We start from the raw sequence: 21,142 nt of genomic DNA on the forward strand, positions 1-21,142 counted from the left end.
CTTTTTCCCCGGGTGGAGATCAGTCTGTCCAGGGGGCTATGCTGCTCTGGTCCAGGCTTGTCTGTGAGAGTACCACGGTACCACAAACTCACCTGGTCTGCATCTTCCCAAGCCATCTGGGCGCCGGCAACTGGCGGCCTGGGGGCTGTCTTTGTTTCTCCGTTTAACGTGAAATGGAGATTCTCTGTGTCGGCTGGAGGTGTGGAGGGGTCAAAGTTATGCCTTTTCTTAGTGATTATGCCTGCAAAGTGTGTCTCCATTGTCTCTCCAAGATTTCACTATAGGAGGCTCGCTTTCTGCTTCCTCCCTCTAGCCGCCATCTTGGAATCCTCAGTGTAATCTTCTTGATGCTTGCTTTTAAACTTTGAAAAGTTGAAGGACCTATTAGACTTCATTCTATGGCTAATTTTGCCAGAGTGCTGAAGCAATATACTCTGAGTACTTTCTTGATTTCCCTTGAATTACAAGGTTTTCCATTTTGTTGAATGGGAACACAAAATTCTCCTATCCCTGTGTGAGCACCTTCTCATGTTCTCATCTTGGGTGGTTCTTTCTTGTCCTTGGGTAATTACTTCACATACATGTGCTTTGGTACTTAGTTGAACACTTCAGAAGAATCTTCTGTATATATAGAGCTCTTTTTCTGTTTGAATCAGTCTCCTGTATCTGTGAATGCTGTCCTTTGTGGTCCCTCTGTACCCCCAGTTCTGTATCCTCAAGAAAGGGAGTCATGTGACTCTGATTGGGTTCTCCCTCCTTTGCAGTTGCCTGGATACTTTCCAGGCAATAAACTGGGAAAAAAAGGAATCTTTTTCTATTTATTATAGCAGCACTCAACTATGTGGATAATATTTACCAGTAATTATCCTTAGTAATTTTTCCTTCCTTTTTTATACTATAAATTTCATATTGCTAATAGCTGTATATTATACATTTCTTTATGGTCTAGATCTCTTAGTGAGTTGTCTTTCTGAGCTAGCATGCACAAAATACCTTTTAAAATATGATAATTTACCTTTATAAAAATATTTTATAACTTGTGAAGTTCTCTCTTTCTCTCTCTCTCTCTCTGTCTTTTGCGTGCACACACTTTTTGATTTGAACTCAGGGCATTGCACTTGTTAGGTAGGTGCTCACCACTTGAACCACACCCCTGCCCTTTTTACTTTTAGTTTTTGTTGGGATAGGATCTTGCATTTATACCTGGATTTATGCTCCTCATGTCACTGGGATGACAGATGTATACCACCATGCCCAGCTTTTATTGGTTGAGATGGAGTCCTACTAACTTTTTGCCTGAGCTGGCTTCCAACCACAATCCTCCCAGTTTCTGCCTCCCAAGTAGCTAGGATTATAGTCATGAGCTATTGCTTCTGGCTTATGCTTTTATATTTTTTCTCCCATTTAGGATAGTGGACATTTCTCTGGCGTTTTGTTGTTTCTGAGAGAGAAGATCTCACCATATAGCCTAGGTCAACCTGATTCTTGCAATCCTCCTGCCTCAGCTTTGTGGATGCTGGCATTACATGTGTGTGCCACCATGCCTGATTTTCTGGTGTTAATGGTATATGTTAATGCTTTGGATTATGTCTGTTAGCATGATAGAATAGTACAAAACCCTAATACGGCCCTTATTGAGAAACAGTGTAGGATCATGAGCTATGAACATTTATGGGCAAAACATTCATCTCCTCTATCAAATTGAGTTCTTTTATGTCTGTGTCTCTAACATACGGCCTAATTCTTGGAAAATAGTAGGTGTTCATTAAATATTTGATAAATAAAAATAAAATTGGAAATTGGAATTTTAGCAGTCTGTGTGTTTCTTTTTAAAATTTCTTTGGAACCTCCAACCTCTGGGACAACCCAATCCCAAATAAGTTCATAGTCACTAAAATCAAAAACATCTCTATTTCTCATTACTTCATGTCACAGCTTTGATTCTTGTAAACAAGTTGGACTTAAATTAGAATTACAATTTCTGCATTAAAAATGAACTTAGCATATCTCTGATTTTCATCTAATTTGCCTTATCTCTTTATTACTTATGTAAACATTTGTATCTATATTTTTCTTCTTTGGAGCTGTTTTATATCCTTGTCAGGTTGCAATATGTCTGTTTTAATGTGTTTGTAACTTTGATTTAATGTTTTTGCACAGGGTAGTCTTTCTTCACATAGTCTTCAAAATATCTCTTTCTGGTTAAATGGAGCACCAGTGACAAACAATGGTTGGCTAGGATATTTGCTACACTTTCTTGTAGAAGATATACTATAGGTTGATCATGTTTTGTTTGTTTACATAACAAATCAAACTATTCACTAATTATTCACGTTGAATTACAAAACTGAGCATAGATTATGTTTATACTCAATGTCAGTAGGTGTGTATATTAGATAAATTTACACCCAAGCAGTATTACTCATTTAAATACAAATAATAAAAGTATAATCTAGGTAAGTGTGTCATTCCTCATTGTGTTCTCTGAAAATTTAACTTCACATTAGTATTTGTGAATGAAAATGTACCTTTCCCACTAAATATATTTTTCTAATTCTGAAGTCCAGGAAATGGAGATTTCCTAACTGAAACATCTGCTATAATTATGGGTGAAGATTGTGGAAGCCTGGATAAAAGAAGAAAGCCAGACTTCATTACTGGAAAACAGTCAGTACAACATATTTGGGGAGAAAATGGAAAAGAATTTTCAAGTTTTATTGAAGATAAACTTCTATCAGAGAATCATGACTCTTTCATTAGTCAAAATATGATAAGTTTATTAAACATAGATCAACAGAGGATAAAAGAAATGTTTGACAAGTGTCATTATGGTAGTTTGGGAGATAGTTGTGTAGTTGCTACTAGTTCTCATGAAAACCATTCCACTGATGGATGCACTAGAGGCATTTTTACAGTTCCAGAGACAACTTTTAGTGGTTCTACTTTTAATAAAACAAATTATCAAGAGAAGTGTCACTCAAACAAAAACTATCAGAAAGAATACAACAATAATGAAATAAATGACCTTACGACATCTTTTGAGAAGGATTGCTACCCAGCTAACTCTGAAAGAAAAGGTTGGTGTTATGCATGGAAAATGTAATAGACTATTTTTTCAGTGTTCATATATTTAATATATGCAAACATACACATACTCATAGTTGGCTCTCCATATCCAAAGGTTCCCCTTCTACATATTTAACAAACCATGGATTGAAACTATTAAAAAGATTGAATCTGTATTGAACATGTAGAGACTTTTTATCTTGCCTTTATTCTCTAAACAATGTGGTAGGTATAACTGTCATTTATATAGCATTTACATTGTATTATATATTTTAAGTAATCTAGGGATGATATAAAGCATATGAGAGGATGGGTGTACATTATATGTGTATACTAAGCGATTTTATGTAAGATACTTTAGCAGTCATAGATTATGGTATGGCTGGGGGAGTAGTGAGGGAGGTCCTGAAACCAATCCTTATCAAATACCAAGGGTTGACTGTATGGTATTTAAACTTATATGTATGTGTTTGGAGGGATATGAAACCAAAACTAGAGTGACTTATTATATAACATTGGGTATCAGTAATTTCCCTCTGTAACATGTATCCTGCTAATGTGCTTTGGATTAAAAATGAAAACAGATGATGCTCAATTTTTTGCTCAATGCATACTTTTATTTTGGAAGGAAAACTTGAAAATGGTCACCAAGAGAAGCTACCAAAAAATAATGCCCAGGAACATCCAGTGAACTCTATGTAAGTTTTTAGGTACATCTGGAGAATTAAAATTAACATGTAGCATAGTGTGTTCAGCAGGCCGAACTAATGCATAGTGAGAATGGGCAACCTGATCTGAAAGAAGCCTCAGTTATTACAGTCAAATATCACCCTCATTGAGAGTATGCTAGCCACAAAATACCTTCTTATCTGAATATTTGTGTTGATTATGTTTGAGGAGATTGACTTATATGTTCAGGCACCTCAGATATCCACTAGAATGTCAATTTATTAATTTAAAGTAAGAAATAGAAGGGTTACATGTACAGCAATACTTACTAGCATGAAAAGCTTGTTTTCTTACTTTATGGTCTCCCTACGAAGGTTGCTTGGTTTTTATTGAATCAGAACAAGGAGTAATAGGGCTAAGGGTGTAGTTTGGGTTAAAGGTAGAGCACAATGCCTTGAGTTCAAACCCCAGTACTGCCAAAAAGGGGGGAAGAGATGAAGAGGAAGTAATAGGATTCATATATCAGTGACGTAACAAGCATATGAGCTATTTACGGGACAGTGTGTGTTCTAGGGTTAGAGCATTCTCCCCTTGCCAACATTTACCTCTCAGAGACTCCCTGTACTCTCTAGGTTTAGAGTTACCATCTTTACCTCATTATTGATGCATTATTTTCTATGTGAAAATAATTACGCTCCATCAGGTTTTGCTGCTTCTTGGTGCTGATGTGCAAAATATTCTGGATCTAAGTGGATTTTTAATCTAATCCATTACTGCTTAATATGTAATTTACTCCTTAGAGTTTTGAGGCTGCCTTACTGAAGCTTCTCTTAATGGCTTATAATTATAAGTAATTAAAGAAAACTTTATTTTTTGCTAGTAGTATCTGAATAATCCTAACTCTCTTGGTAAAAAATATATATTAGCCAAATCTTTCTGACTAGAGATCTATTTAGATTTTTATTCTGGAAATGATTCTTAGGGAAATCTTTAAAATATGTATTGATAAAAAAGAATACATTCAGGCATTTTTTACAGGATTGACACAAATTAAAATGTAGACTCATACCCATTTCATAAAATTAACAAATTATTTGTTCTCCAGTTTAGAAATTTATGAGTGAAAAGCTGTATGTTAGGACTTGAGTTTTAAAATCAGTTTTATGAAAGTGGTGTAAAACATAGTTCCCAAGCCTGGATAAAGATCCCAATTGAGGGGATGATGTTAAAACTGCAGAAGTTTGACCTACACATAATGAATAGACTTCTTGGCTTGAGTTCATCAATCTTTATTATTTTTTTTAAAGCCTCTCATATAATTATGATCTGAAATCAAGTTTTGCAACCATAACTTAGAACAATAAATATGCTTTATTCCTTCAGAGGGAATAAAACAAACTTTAATGCTGTCTTATTTATGAACCTTAGGGGTGCTATCCCTCTGGAAGAATTGCACCCTAAGCAGTCATGGGACCTTGGACTTGATGAGGTAAAGCATATTGTCTTTCCAATTAAGTCTGTTTCTGTGATGTCATGTTTTAATATTTGCAGTTTATTAGACTTAAGGGTAGCTTTATAAGTTTCTTTTTAGGAAGACTTCTTAGATTTTCTTATACTAGAAGATTTAGCTATAATCTTCTAGTATAGCTAAATCTACAAATAAAAACACCCTTTCTGGAACTATTATCATTTTTATTTGAGACAAATCAATCTAGATACATTTTAAGTACTTTCTAGAAGTGCTATAAAATTTCTTCCAAGACAAAAGTGCATTAGGTTTAATAGTACCACTAGTGAACATAGTCATATATTTAAAAATATCAAAACATCTAAGAACATAAGGGTGTAATTGTTACAACACTATGAGAAGTTTTGTGTACTTTAATCTGCAAGAGTTTGATACTGTAGTCTTTGTAGCAAAAGATACTGAAGAGACATTGTTCAATGTCACACACTTGAGCCAGGAAACTACTGGCTTATCTGACTTGATATTTTCAAATATACTGTTTATTCTTTTTTTCTTCAATAAATATACATAGAATGCTATGAATGTACTTAACAGACACTTACTGAGTATATTCTGTACACTAGTCTCTGGGGTTAAAATGGTGAAAGGGCAGTTTTTCTTCTCTTGATGATTATATTCTGTTATACTATAGTCTGCAAGGTACAGAGATGAAGGACATGGAACCTCTCTTTAAGAAGCTTCTGCCTATTAGCTAAACAGACACAGAAATACAATGCTTTTAGATAAATTGCTACAATTGAGTTTTGTACAAAGGACCACAGTAGTCTTGTGAAAGATACTTCTAAGTTTGATGGCTAATCAATAAGAAGATGTGATGGGGAGAAGGCTTTTGAGCACAATATCAGTTAATGAGTTAACTGAATGGATGAAACATCTATGAAGAAGGAGCAACATAGAAAGTAAGATATGAGGAAACTGTATCTTGTTTTAGAAACTTCAAGTTCCTTGCTTATTATTGTTATTGATACAATTAATAAATCACAAGGGGTATGAGAGTAATAAGAGGTAGTTCTGGGAAATTTAAAGGGATAGGTCATAAATGAACTTGTATAATGTTTAGCAGTTTAATTTACTATCATGAAAAAGATCCACTTCAAAAAATCTACTAGAGGAGTAAGATGGTGAGTATTACAAAACCCAGTACTGAAAAAAAAAAAAAAAAAGAAAGAAAACTCTAGCAATGATGAGGGATTACTTGTGTGTGTGTGTTGGGGAGTGGGGATACTGGGGTTAAAACTCAGGGTTTCATGCCAGACACTCTACCACTTGAGCCACACCACCAGCCCTTTTGTCTCTGGTTATTTTTTGAGATAGGGTCTTGCTTTTTTGCCCAGGTTGGCCTAGACTGTGATTCTTTATGTTCCCCATGATAACTGGGATGACAGACATATACTACCACACTTACTTCACACTCAGTTTTGTTGGTTGATTTGAGGTCTCTTGACCCCAAGCCTGGCCTTGAACCATGAACTTCCCAGTCTCAGCCTCCCATGTAGCTAGAATTATAGGTATGAGCCACTGGTGTCCAGCTAACAATGGGAAGATACTTGATAAGCAGAAGAACTCAAGGCAGGACAACAAATAATGAGGTCTTGAAGTTGTGCAGTGGTATATAAGGATGGAAAAGAGATTTATATCTAGATTTTGGGAAAACTTGGTGATTAGCAATTAGTTAAGCAACAAGGAATAAATTGAGGAAGACCTGGATTTATGATTTATGTAAATGGATAGTGGGTGGGATGGTGCATTAACCAAGATTGCAAAGTCAAGGATTGTGGGGAAAATTTTTATGGGCCCTGATTGACAGTATGTACATTACTTCCACCCATGAATGAAATTAAATCATCCAAATCAACTTCAAGAGGAACTTGGAAATGTAGGCTACCATATGTCCAAAAGGAAGGGCTTTAGGTTTGTTGAACAATTACAAAGTTTCTCCTTTATCCTGTCTATAAATCTATATCCCACCAACAGAGACTATAAAGTATTTTAAGTTCATGATACATTTACAAGCATAACTCATAAAGTAAGCCATAAAGCCTCAGAAATTTTGCAAAGGAGAGATTAATAGCCATATTCGCTAATCAAAATTCAATAAAGTTTGGTAGAAACAAACAAAACTGTGCTTAACCTCTTAGCTTCCTGAAGGCAACATTCTGGAGCTTTAAAGAAGAAATAAAAATAAATCCCATAGAATGTTATGAAAAGCAAAACCAGTGGAGTGTGCTCTAGAAAATTTATACCTCTGTGTTTTATCATTTTTTAAAGTGAAAGTGAATAACTGATGTCCAACTTGAGAAATCAGTGAAAGAGCAACAGAGCCAGTCCCAGGAGCATTTTAACCTGCCTTCTTTCCACTGCGTTTAGTACCACTTAATATGATCACCTGAAGCCTTTTTGATCAGTAATTCATTTCTTATCAAGTATCTGTTCCATTCTTGCTGTTTCTAAACAATTTAAATTTCATTTTATTGCTCACCACAGGCCAATTTTTCTTTATATTAAAATAATATAAAGGAAAAGTACTATAAAATGAATTGGTAGTATTGATAGGGTAGATATAAGCGGGTGCTATTATGAATACTTGGGAGTTGTTAAAATTTTGGTTTTCTTCTAGATTGTGATGGAAGAAGAAAGAATCTGTTCTTCAAAAGAGAGGCCAATATTTATTAAGAAAATATGTCAGTATGATTATATAAGTGAATTTTATTATTTTTGAATACTAACAATTAGCAGTTCAAAGTGTGTTTAAAATTTTTTTCCATTAAATATTTCATGAAAATCTTAGTAATACAATAGACTGTAAAAGTAATTTTATCTTTTATATATATGCATAATTGATATACATAATTTAAATGTGCATTTAAAAAATAATAAAACAAATACCTCTGTACTCAACTATGTAGCTTATGAAATTATTCTTTTGAAAATATCTTCAATTGCATTTCCTATCCTGCCCCCTAGAGGTAACTATTATCCTGAATTTGCTTTTGTGATGTTATCACACACTTTTCCATTGCTTGATTTCATATTTTCAGTATGCTGAAAAAACTCTCTATGTTTTTCTACAACATTCTTTTATTCCCCCAGCATTGTATTTTGAGGTTCATCACTTTGATACTTGTGGCTCTAGTACATTTCATTATTTTATTTACTGCTATCCAGCATTCTGTTGTGTCAATGTGATACAATTCATTTGTGTATCTTTTGGCAATAGATATTTAGCTCTTTGCTACTCTGGCCATTCTTGACCTTTTTTTTTCTGGCACACATGTATTAAATGTTCTTGTAGGAAATATTTCTAGGAGTAGAATCAACAGTTCATATGATATACACCTTTACCTTTTAAGGTAATGAAAAATTATTTCTCATAGTGTTTGTGCCTGTTTAACTTCCCACTATCAAGAGGTAAGAGTCTTAGATATATATTTTCATCAATACCATGTCAATTTTTTCCCATTGTTAGTAATCTAATATAGTTTGAAATTTTTATTTCTCTGATTACTAATTAGGTTAATTGGTCATATTTCATCTGTGAAATGTCTTTTCTAAAGTCTTTCATCCATATTTGTTTTATTTTCTTTTTTGAGACAAGATCTCTCTGTGTAGCCCAGGCCAGCCTCAAACTCTTACCCTCCTGACTCAGCCTCTTGAGTGCTGAGATTACAGGCTTGTACTACCATGACCAACTACCCATGTTTCTTTTGGGAAATTTGGTTTTCAGTATGGGCTGTGTCTTTTTTCAATCTATCATCTATCTATCTATCTATCTATCTATCTATCTATCTATCTATCTATCTATCTATCTATCTATCTTCTATCTATCTATAGCTAGCTATAGCCATCCATACATATCTATATATAATATCTGTATTTATATCTCCTATATATATCTCTTCTGAAATCTAGAGTCTAATTGTTTGTAGGCTTGTATGTAGTGAATACTTGATAGTTGAGCTACCTTTTCATTCCATACTGACTTTATGGATAAAAGTTTTATATTTGCCTGGCATGTTTCTGATATTCTGTCCTAATATAGTTCCTGTTTGTACAAATGCTGTAAGTAAACAACTTTGTGCATTTGTTTCTTATTTGTGGAGGTACATTGTGGGTAATTTCTAGGACTGGAATTGGTTAGTCAAAGAGGAAATACACTGATATTTGATAGATATTACCAAATTTGTATTTTGATATTACCAGATTCCCTACTTCTACCATTTGATAATTCCACTAGCAAGTTCATATTATTTCACAGCTTCTTCCAAGATTGTGGCCAAATTTAGGATTTTTTTTTGTTCTGAGATGGATAGATAGAAGATTTAGTTTGCACTTCTGTCTATAAAGTTGAGCATCTTTTACAAAATTTCAGTGACTGTTTGCATTTTTTTTCTGTGAATTCTCCATTCATGTCTTCTGACCAGTTGGGTTTTTTGTCTTTTTTCATGATATTTAAGTGTTCTTTATATATTAAAGATATTTATATTTTATGATATAGCTGCTTTATACATATAGAGTCATGCAGTATTTGTCTTTTTGTTACTGGCTTGTTTCATTTAGCATAATGTCTTCATGGTTAGGATTGTCTTCTTTTATGCTGAATAATACTCAGTTTTATATATATAGCACGTTTGCTTTATCCATTCATCCATTCAATAAATAGGAGCTTGCTTCTACCTCTTGGCTATTCTGAATAATGCTGCAGTGAACATGAGAGTGTAAACATCTATGTGAGATCCTTTTTCAATTCTTTTGGACATAAACCCAGAAGTGGGATTGCTAGGTCATATTTAGTTCTGTTTTTAAATTTTTTGAGGAATAGCTATGCTATTTTTCCATAGTGGCTGCACTGTACCACCAACAATGCAAAGGAGAGTTGTAGTTTTTCTACTTCCTCACCAACACTTACTTTTTATTTTGCTACTGGAGTTTTGGGTTCAGGGCCTTGGGCTTGCTAGGTAGGTGCTCAATCCAACTTAAACTACACCCCCAGCCCTTATTCTACCTTTTTGATAATGGCCATCTTAACAGGTGTGAGGTGATATAGATCTTGTAAAAAGGTGACTCTTACTAATTAGTTTTGTGATTTGGACCATCTTACAATAAATCCCAATAAGTCATGATGTATTTTGATAGTATTTTCTCTTCTGTTCTGTTTTTTAATTTAATGTTTTATTTTAACAGTGACATGAGTGAGATTTTTCCATAGAGGGAATGTATGTGTGTGCAGTCTTTATCAAATTTGATATTGATGTTATACTAGATTCAGAGCAATTTCAAAAGCTAAATACTTGCAAAATTGAAGCAAGTAAAAAGTCCTTCCTTCCTCCCTCCTTCCCTCCCTTCCTCCTTCCCTGCCTTCCTCATTTTCTTCCTCTCTCTCTTTTTCCTACTTTTTTTCATTTTTTTTGTGGGACTAGGGTTTGAAATCAGTGCTTGCTACTCTATGGCTTGAGCCACGCCTCCAGTCTATTTTTCTCTGGTTATTTTGAAGATGGGGTGTTGTGAACTGTTTGCCTAGGCTGGCCTTGAACTGTGATCCTCCTGATTTCACCTTCCCAAGTAGTGAGGACTTGACGGCTTTCTTGATGTTTGAACCACTTGCTTCTTTCCATCCCAACTTTGCTGCTTTGTTACAGATCCTCCTCCCTTCATACCTTGATTGTTCAGTTAATCTTCTAACTGGCTTGCTTTTTTTGTTTTTTTAAATCCAGTCTCACCCTTCACTAAACCATCTTTACCTAGTTGCCCAAATTGATGATCTAAGATGCAGCTTCTTTAATAGTTAGGTATGCCCTTGCATAGTTTTCCCCTCAATCCTACATACACTATTCAACTTGTCTGTCTCATAAATATTTATTCATCATTTAAAAACTCCTGTCTCTACTCATGTTTTCACTATATATTTTTGAATCTCTCTAGAGCTCATCCCATTTAGCTCTTCACTACTTTTGTATCTTCTGTGACTGCTGTTGTCATATTTTGTTTTCTAACTAGGTTTTGAAATTTGTGTCTTTCTCTACTACAAGATTATGAACACTTTGAGGCTGTGGTCATGTATCCCTAATAACTATCAGAATGCCTCACATAAAGTAGCTACTCAGTAAGTGTTTGAGTGTACATTTTCATCAGCATATTCTTTCCTGTGTTCTTATAGATAAAACATTCATTGAATAGACATTTTTCTTTTTTGCTGATGACTGTGGGCTTATAATACCTGGGGAATTAATGAATCTTTAAGAGGAAATGCCCTTAGGTTATATTGTTAGTAGTGAGAGCATACCTCTCACTTTTCTATGCTCTGTTTTCTGCTTTCAGAATGGGTAGGCATGCTAATTTCTTTCTGAAGTAATGAAATAAGGGGTTCAGCTGACTGAGGTTAGGTTCTGTTACATAGAGGATCAGTTTTGACCTGAGACATGTGTAGATAATATTTATAGTTGATTCATACAGGAGGTCATATGATTTAATACATGCTATTTCTCTACCTTCCATTGCCTTTTGATTTTTAATAGAAACCCATTTTCATCAACAAAGAGATGAAAGTTGAAGTTACTATAGTGTTTAGGCTTGGTAGGACATCATGACTTACTTCCCAGACCCATTTTTTTTATTGTTTTATTATTCATATGTGCATACAAGGCTTGGGTCATTTCGACCCCCTGCCCCCACCCCCTCCCTTACCACCCACTCCGCCTCCTCCCTCTCCCCCCCACTCCCTCAATACCCAGCAGAAACTATTTTGCCCTTATCGCTTATTTTGTTGAAGAGAGAGTATCAGCAATAATAGGAAGGAACAAGTATTTTTGCCGGTTGAGATAAGGATAGCTATACAGGGAGCTGATTCACATTAATTTCCTGCACATGTGTGTTACCTTCTAGGTTAATTCTTTTTGATCTAACCTTTTCTCTAGTTCCTGGTCCCCTTCTCCTATTGGCCTCAGTTGCTTTTAAGGTACCTGCTTTAGTTTCTCTGCATTAAGGGCAACAAATGCTAGCTCATTTTTTAGGTGTCTTACCTATCCTCACCCCTCCCTTGTGTGCTCTCGCTTTTATCATGTGCTCAAAGTCCAATCCCGTTGTTGTGTTTGCCCTTGATCTAATGTCCACATGTGAGGAAGAACATATGATTTTTGGTCTTTTGGGCCAGGCTAACCTCATTCACAATGATGTTCTCCAATTCCATCCATTTACCAGAAAATGAGAACATTTCGTTCTTCTTCATGGCTGCATAAAATTCCATTGTGTATAGATACCACATTTTCTTAATCCATTCGTCAGTGGTGGGGCATCTTGGCTGTTTCCATAACTTGGCTATTGTGAATAGTGCCGCAATAAACATGGGTGTGCAGGTGCCTCTGGAGTAACAGTCTTTTGTGTATATCCCCAAGAGTGGTATTGCTGGATCAAATGGTAGATCCATGTCTAGCTTTTTAAGTAGCCTCCAAATTTTTTTCCAGAGTGGTTGTACTAGTTTACATTCCCACCAACAGTGTAAGAGGGTTCCTTTTTCCCGCATCCTTGCCAACACCTGTTGTTAGTGGTGTTGCTAATGATGGCTATTGTAACAGGGGTGAGGTTAGTATGGTTTTAATTTGCATTTCCTTTATTGCTAGGGATGGTGAGCATTTTTTCATTTGTTTTTTGGCCATTTGAATTTCTTCTTTTGAGAAAGTTCTGTTTAGTTCACTTGCCCATTTCTTTATTGGTTCATTAGTTTTGGGAGAATTTAGTTTTTTAGGTTCCCTATATATTCTGGTATCAGTCCTTTGTCTGATGTGTAGCTGGCAAATATTTTCTCCCACTCTGTGGGTGTTCTTTTCAGTTTAGAGACTATTTCTTTTGATGAACAAAAGCTTTTTAGTTTTATGAGGTCCCATTTATCTATGCTATCTTTTAGTTGCTGTGCTGCTGGGGTTTCGTTGAGAAAGTTCTTACCTATACCTACTAACTCCAAAGTATTTCCTACTCTTTCCTGTATCAACTTTAGAGTTTGTGGTCTGATATTAAGATCCTTGATCCATTTTGAGTTAATCTTGGTATAGGGTGATATACATGGATCTAGTTTCAGTTTTTTGCAGACTGCTAACCAGTTTTCCCAGCAGTTTTTGTTGAAGAGGCTGCTATTTCTCCATCATATATTTTTAGCTCCTTTGTCAAAGACAAGTTGGTTATAGTTGTGTGGCTTCATATCTGGGTCCTCTATTCTGTTCCACTGGTCTTCATCCAGACCCATTTTTTAAACTTTGTTTGCAATTATATGATAATACATTAAGCAGAAAATGAAAGTATGTAATGCTGGATGCTTTAAATAGATTTTTCATGCTGTTTTGATTACACAGTGATGCTTCATTTACTAGTTAGCAAATATCTGATGCCTTGGGTCTTAATAAACTTGGTTTATTCTTTCTTCCTGCAGGTTGACACTTTAAATCATGTGTTCATAAAAGTGGTTGATATGTTGGAAAAATCAATCCAGTTTTCCCTATTCTTCTTTATTTCCTAATGTACCTTACTTTACTTGTAGATAAAAATCTTTTAAGGAAAAATAAACCTTAGAAAAAATTTCTAAGGATATATGATCCTTAGAAATGCAAGATGCCAAGTATCCATGTTTTTAATAAATTTGCCACATTTTTTAAAGTCTTAATTGTTATTAGCTAAGCTTATGTTATGAGCAGATATCTTTTGCCTGTGTAAACTGTGTAGAGTATTGATATTTAACATTCTTCTTGCATTAAATCTTTGCTTTCAGGTCTTGATTCTTCACAGGGTAGTCAGTCTGCCAGTTACTCTCCAAAGCCAACAGATAGTTCTTTCAGTTCTAGCTCAGACATGGTAAGCTATGCTTTTTTTTTACTTACTAATATAATCTATATGAATTTAGAATTATTTGCTTTTACTTTTATATTATGAAAAATTGTAGAACCAGTAAATAGTGAAAATAAAAATAATTTACTAAAAATGTTTTTAAAAGTAAACAAAAATGTAAGAAATATTTTTAATATGTAAGAAAAACATAAACAAGAAACGTAAACAGTGTGACTGAGCACTACTCATTCACATTTATAAAAATTGTTTTTATAAATGTCTTATCAAGAGACATATAAATATATGTATGTATTTATATGCAACAACATGCCATATATATAGGTGTATATAGTTATACATATATACACTATAGATAGATCATGATATATTTATGTTAAGAGCTTTTTAAAAAATAACACAATATTTGGAAACAAAAAAGGCAAGTATACATTCAAAAATAAGGTCTTAAATCATAAAATAAGAAAACTATATAATGTTATTGAAGACTAAACATGAATAATTGGTGTGATATATTTTGAGTGGGAATGATGTTTAAATGGAATTCTCCTCCTATTATTCTTCCATTTTCATTCCTTCCACTTTTTGCCTCTAACTTGGCATCCACACTGCTCTTGCTTAGGATACTAATGGCCTCTCTTTTTTTTATTTTTTTTTTTTTCATTTTTCTTTTATTATTCATATGTGCATACAAGGCTTGGTTCATTTCTCCCCCCTGCCCCCACCCCCTCCCTTACCACCCACTCCACCCCCTCCTGCTCACCCCCCCCAATACCCAGCAGAAACTATTTTGCCCTTATCTCTAATTTTGTTGTAGAGAGAGTATAAGCAATAATAGGAAGGAACAAGGGGTTTTGCTGGTTGAGATAAGGATAGCTATACAGGGAGTTGACTCACATTGATTTCCTGTGAGTGTGTGTTACCTTCTAGGTTAATTCTTTTTGATCTAACCTTTTCTCTAGTACCTGTTCCCCTTTTCCTATTGGCCTCAGTTGCTTTAAGGTATCTGCTTTAGTTTCTCTGCGTTAAGGGCAACAAATGCTAGCTAGTTTTTTAGGTGTCTTACCTATCCTCACCCCTCCCTTGTGTGCTCTCGCTTTTATCATGTGCTCATAGTCCAATCCCCTTGTTGTGTTTGCCCTTGATCTAATGTCCACATATGAGGGAGAACATACGATTTTTGGTCTTTTGGGCCAGGCTAACCTCACTCAGAATGATGTTCTCCAATTCCATCCATTTACCAGCGAATGATAACATTTCGTTCTTCTTCATGGCTGCATAAAATTCCATTGTGTATAGATACCACATTTTCTTAATCCATTCGTCAGTGCTGGGGCATCTTGGCTGTTTCCATAACTTGGCTATTGTGAATAGTGCCGCAATAAACATGGATGTGCAGGTGCCTCTGGAGTAACAGTCTTTTGGGTATATCCCCAAGAGTGGTATTGCTGGCTCAAATGGTAGATCGATGTCCAGCTTTTTAAGTAGCCTCCAAATTTTTTTCCAGAGTGGTTGTACTAGTCTACATTCCCACCAACAGTGTAAGAGGGTTCCTTTTTCCCCGCATCCTCGCCAACACCTGTTGTTGGTGGTGTTGCTGATGATGGCTATTCTAACAGGGGTGTGGTGGAATCTTAGTGTGGTTTTAATTTGCATTTCCTTTATTGCTAGAGATGGTGAGCATTTTTTCATGTGTTTTCTGACCATTTGAATTTCTTCTTTTGAGAAAGTTCTGTTTAGTTCACATGCCCATTTCTTTATTGGTTCATTAGTTTTGGGAGAATTTAGTTTTTTAAGTTCCCTGTATATTCTGGTTATCAGTCCTTTGTCTGATGTATAATTGGCAAATATTTTCTCCCACTCTGTGGGTGTTCTCTTCAGTTTAGAGACCATTTCTTTTGATGAACAGAAGCTTTTTAGTTTTATGAGGTCCCATTTATCTATGCTATCTCTTAGTTGCTGTGCTGCTGGGGTTTCATTGAGAAAGTTCTTACCTATACCTACTAACTCCAGAGTATTTCCTACTCTTTCTTGTATCAACTTAAGAGTTTGGGGTCTGATATTAAGATCCTTGATCCATTTTGAGTTAATCTTGGTATAGGGTGATATACATGGATCTAGTTTCAGTTTTTTGCAGACTGCTAACCAGTTTTCCCAGCAGTTTTTGTTGAAGACGCTGCTATTTCTCCATCGTATATTTTTAGCTCCTTTGTCAAAGATAAGTTGCTCATAGTTGTGTGGCTTCATATCTGGATCCTCTGTTCTGTTCCACTGGTCTTCATGTCTGTTTTTGTGCCAGTACCATGCTGTTTTTATTGTTATTGCTTTGTAATATAGTTTGAAGTCAGGTATTGTGATACCTCTTGCATTGTTCTTTTGACTGAGTATTGCCTTGGCTATTCGTGTGTTTCCATATAAATTTCACAGTAGATTTTTCAATCTCTTTAATGAATGTCATTGGAATTTTGATGGGAATTGCATTAAACATGTAGATTACTTTGGGGAGTATCGACATTTTTACTATGTTGATTCTACCAATCCATGAGCATGGGAGATCTCTCCATGTTCTATAGTCTTCCTCAATCTCTTTCTTCAGAAGTGTATAGTTTTCCTTGTAGAGGTCTTTCACATCTTTTGTTAGGTTTACACCTAGGTATTTGATTTTTTTTGAGGCTACTGTAAATGGAATTGTTTTCATACATTCTTTTTCAGTTTGCTCATTGTTAGTGTATAGAAATGCTAATGATTTTTCTATGTTGATTTTATATCCTGCTACCTTGCTATAGCTATTGATGATGTCTAGAAGCTTCTGAGTAGAGTTTTTTGGGTCTTTAAGGTATAGGATCATGTCGTCTGCAAATAGGGATATTTTGACAGTTTCTTTACCTATTTGTATTCCTTTTATTCCTTCTTCTTGCCTAATTGCTCTGGCTAGGAATTCCAGTACTATGTTGAATAGGAGTGGAGATAGTGGGCATCCTTGTCTGGTTCCTGATTTTAGAGGGAATGGTTTTAATTTTTCTCTGTTAAGTATAATGCTGGCTGTAGGTTTGTCATATATAGCTTTTATAATGTTGAGGAACTTTCCTTCTATTCCTAGTTTTCTTAGAGCTTTTATCATGAAATCATGTTGGATCTTATCAAAGGCTTTTTCTGCATCTATTGAGATGATCAAGTGGTTTTTGTCTTTGCTTCTGTTAATGTGGTTTATTACGTTTATTGATTTTCATATGTTGAACCACCCCTGCATCCCTGGGATGAAGCCTACCTGGTCATGGTGAATAATCTTTTTGATGTGTTGCTGAATTTGATTTGCCATTATTTTGTTGAGGATTTTTGCATCAATGTTCATTAAGGAGATTGGTCTATAGTTCTCCTTTTTGGAGGTGTCTTTGTAATGGCCTCTCTTTTGCCAAACTTATTGGATACTTTTCAGTGTTCAAGTTTTAAGTACTCCTAATTTTGGTAGAAATTATTTTATTTCCTTCCTCCCGTCCCCTTCTCCCTTTCCTTATTTTTGTTTTTGTCGTGGTGGGGAATGAACTCAGCACCTCATTCATTCTACACAAGTGTTTTACCACTTTAACCATGCCCCTGTCCTTTTGCTTTTAGTTTGTTTTTCAGATAGGGTCTCATTAACTTTTGCCCAGGTTGACCCTCAAACCGTGATCCTCTTGTCTCCACCTCCTGAGTAGCTGGGATTACAGTATGCACCACTACACCTGACTTAATACGTTATTTCTTTAAAAGCATTTTTGTGGGGTTGAGGGTTCAGTGGTAGAGTGTTTGCCTAGCATGAGTGAGACACAGGGTTCGATCCCAGCATCACAAACAAACATTTTTTGTCTATGCTTGTATGTTAACACCTTCATCCCTCTATGAATGTGCCTTTATGCTTTGTCCCTCTACTCTTCTTCCTATATAATGTTGTAATATTTAGGGTTTAAAACAGGACCCTTATCTTTGAACTTGTGCTATAAAACTTTAAGGAACTCCAGTGACTTTATATACTATCCAGGTGATGGCACTCCCAGCTTTATGACTTTAACCTTGATCCTAGATGTTCAATTTTTTATTGGACATATCTTCTCGAATATTTCAGAAAATCTTAATCTTTTCCTACCTTAACCTGAACATCGCCTGGTTTTCTCCCCTTATCAGTTTTTCTGACATACTCTATATCAGTAGATACCTACTCATGTGTTCATATCAGAAATTTAGTTCAACAGTTAATATTGTCACAACTTTCTCTGTCTCATCTGCCTCCCTCAACCACATTCATTCCATCACTTTATCCAATTATACCTCCGAAGTGAACTACAAATGTATCTACTTCTCTCAGTTTCTGGTATCAGTACCCTACTCCATGTTACCACCATTGTATTCTTGAACTACTGTGGTTGTTTCCTGAAAAAGCTATCTATTTTTACTATTGGCCCAGTATCTTTTCTAGTTAGCAAACAGCATGATTTTTTGAGAATATAAATTGAATCATGTTATTCCCATGTGTAACTACTATTCAGTAGATTCCTATTTTACTTGAGCATCTAAACTTTGTACAGTGGCTACTGGTTTTGTGTAAGCTGGCCCTTGGCAAGCATCTTCTGTATTCTTCTATTGTTCTGCTCCATACATACTGGAATTTCATTTTCTTTAGTTAATCAGCCTCTTTGCTTAGGCTTTTATATATTCTGCTCTTCGACCATATTCCTGTTCAACCTTTTAGTATCATTGTAAAATATGTCACTCATTCAAGAAGTCCCTCCTGGCTTCCTAGTGTAAACTAGGGCCTTTAAACTCTCAAAGTGTCTCATACTTGTGTTCACAATGCTTTTCTCAGTTTCTAGTTACATATTCATGTGTATGATTATTTGGCATTTCATTTCTGCCCATTATCATGTGTTCCCAGACAACAGCAACCATTTAGTTTAACTTACATTGTAGATGCTAAATGAATACTTGCTTCTTGAATAAATAAAGTACCTTGAGCTTGCTTTCTACAATTTGTGCTCAGCTTTAATACTGTTTCTTGGACATAAAAATATTTTCATTAGTCTCCATAAAAGATAATTTTTTCATGAACTTTAAAAACTCAAACTCAAATGGAAATATAGAACTATTAAAAGTTATTAAAAGTTACATGATAGTTGAGATATTTATTGCTGTTCAACTGCCTTTTCCTACTGGATTTCCTGTTAGCTGATATTTACTTTAAAGTTATTTCCTTAAGATACATTGTATGTTTCATGGAGGGGGGCATAAAAGTTACATAATAGCTATTTTTTACTTAATAAGTCAATGAATGAATAATCAAACAAGTTATATATGTTAGCAGGTCCCTCCAAAAATACTATGTCTCCTCTCTTTTTAAGTGGTTGAAGAGTGTGTTGCAAATCATTTTTTCCTCTATGAAAGGGTAGTGAGGTGCTGAAGCCTATGATTATAGGTACTGAGAAAAGACAAGATTCCTCTTCTTTTTTTTGCTCTTTTACATTTTTAATAAAAGAATTATTACTGCTTTAAAATTCAAAACCTGCTGAGAGGTATTTGAAGAGCCATTGATACTTTGATTTGTTACCTGTTAAATTTTCTTTGGTATTTAGAAATTTCCTAAACTGCAAGTATTAACAGTGTCTGCTTCAAAGTGATTGAATGATTTTTTTCAATTTAACACTATTTACAACAAAATTATTTAATTTCTTTTAGCTATCTGAAGATGAAGATCAAATACTGCAGCAAATTGAAGACTCAAATAAGATATCTATGAAAACCACAGAAACAGCTAATGATTTTTATGTAGAAAAGATGGGAAAACATTTAGGTGATAAGATTAAGGATAATGCCAAAATTCACAAACAGAATGGGAATTTCGATCAATTCTCAGTGAAAAATAATACAGATCAATGTCCACAGTGTCATTGCAACTCAGCACACATATTGCAAAACAAAGCCAATACAAACTGCGTTCTGCAGGCTGCAAGATGTGATGCTGGGGTGCAAACAGAGAGAGAGCCTGTAGTAGAAGAAAAATTAGATGTTGCCATACAGTGTGATAATTTCAGAATGTGCATGGAGAAGTGATGTGTCTTCTGTTTGCAGTATTGAAAGGTGCAATGAAAATATTAAGGCAGGTACCACTGGAGGGCAGGAAATCCTTACGAATATTCTAGTAATATTCTAAACTCTCAGCCTAGGATGTAAGGTGATAATAAGTGTTTGGGATTTAAATAACATAATAAAGAATGAGAAAATATAGCTAAGCATAAGTTGAAGATATTCAGAGGTATATTTATGTTTTTGTCTAAGACATTTTAAGATTAGTTATGCATTTAATTTTTATATAGGCATTTCTTTAATAGGTCTAGTATATCTTCAAATTTTCAGAAAATGAACTTTTATATGTATTAGCATTCTCTTGTCTATTATTCATTACAATATAATGATATGCTATTATTTATGGATTAAAAATATGCTTCTTTGCTTCCCTCCTTGTGGTATTTATTTTAAAAACTTAGTGCAGTTATATATTGCAACATAAAGATTTTCAGGCAAAAAATAATAACAAATATCTAATATTTTATGTTCTCGTTACATGCATTTTGTTCACTACTTCTCTTTAATGTTACACCTTATTTAAATATTATGGACTAATTTTTATTATTTATTTAAAAAACTCTGGTTGGTCTCCCTTACTCTCGACCCCTCTTCCTTCCTCCCTCCCTGCTTCTCTCCTGCTGTCTCCTTCACTCTGCTTTTTGCAGGGCTGGGGATCAAACCCAGGACCTAATGCATGTTAAGCAAGTGCTGTACCATTGAGCTATACTCCAGGCCCATGGATTAAGTTTTAGATAAAATATATGTTCTAATTTGTTTGGATAATATGTTTTATTGTGGCCTGTTTAGTTCAAAGAAGACTGTCTTTTTCTCTTTTGTAAATAAAAAGCATCTTAATGCTTTTATAGAATTCCTTTAAATTGGAAACCATGATTTTTTTTTTCATTTAGATTTTTATTGAAAAATTTAAATGTGTTAGGCACAGGCAGGTCTGAACAT

The 21,142-nt window shown here is 34.7% G+C and overlaps 1 protein-coding gene across 1 annotated transcript in view; it reads left to right on the top strand.

Annotated features, from left to right (window-relative positions):
• Redic1 (regulator of DNA class I crossover intermediates 1) overlaps window positions 1-20,170 on the top strand; it is a 37,290-nt gene extending 17,120 nt beyond the window's left edge. The window contains exons 6-11 of the mRNA XM_074081739.1: window positions 2,563-3,077; window positions 3,695-3,764; window positions 5,164-5,224; window positions 7,881-7,944; window positions 14,016-14,098; window positions 19,796-20,170. Coding sequence (XP_073937840.1) covers window positions 2,563-3,077; window positions 3,695-3,764; window positions 5,164-5,224; window positions 7,881-7,944; window positions 14,016-14,098; window positions 19,796-20,170 — 1,168 coding nt within the window. The remainder of the gene's footprint in view (window positions 1-2,562; window positions 3,078-3,694; window positions 3,765-5,163; window positions 5,225-7,880; window positions 7,945-14,015; window positions 14,099-19,795) is intronic.
• Window positions 20,171-21,142: the final 972 nt, after the last annotated feature.

The sequence above is a fragment of the Castor canadensis genome, chromosome 8 (assembly GCF_047511655.1).
Source record: "Castor canadensis chromosome 8, mCasCan1.hap1v2, whole genome shotgun sequence".
In the NCBI taxonomy this organism is placed as follows: domain Eukaryota; kingdom Metazoa; phylum Chordata; class Mammalia; order Rodentia; family Castoridae; genus Castor; species Castor canadensis.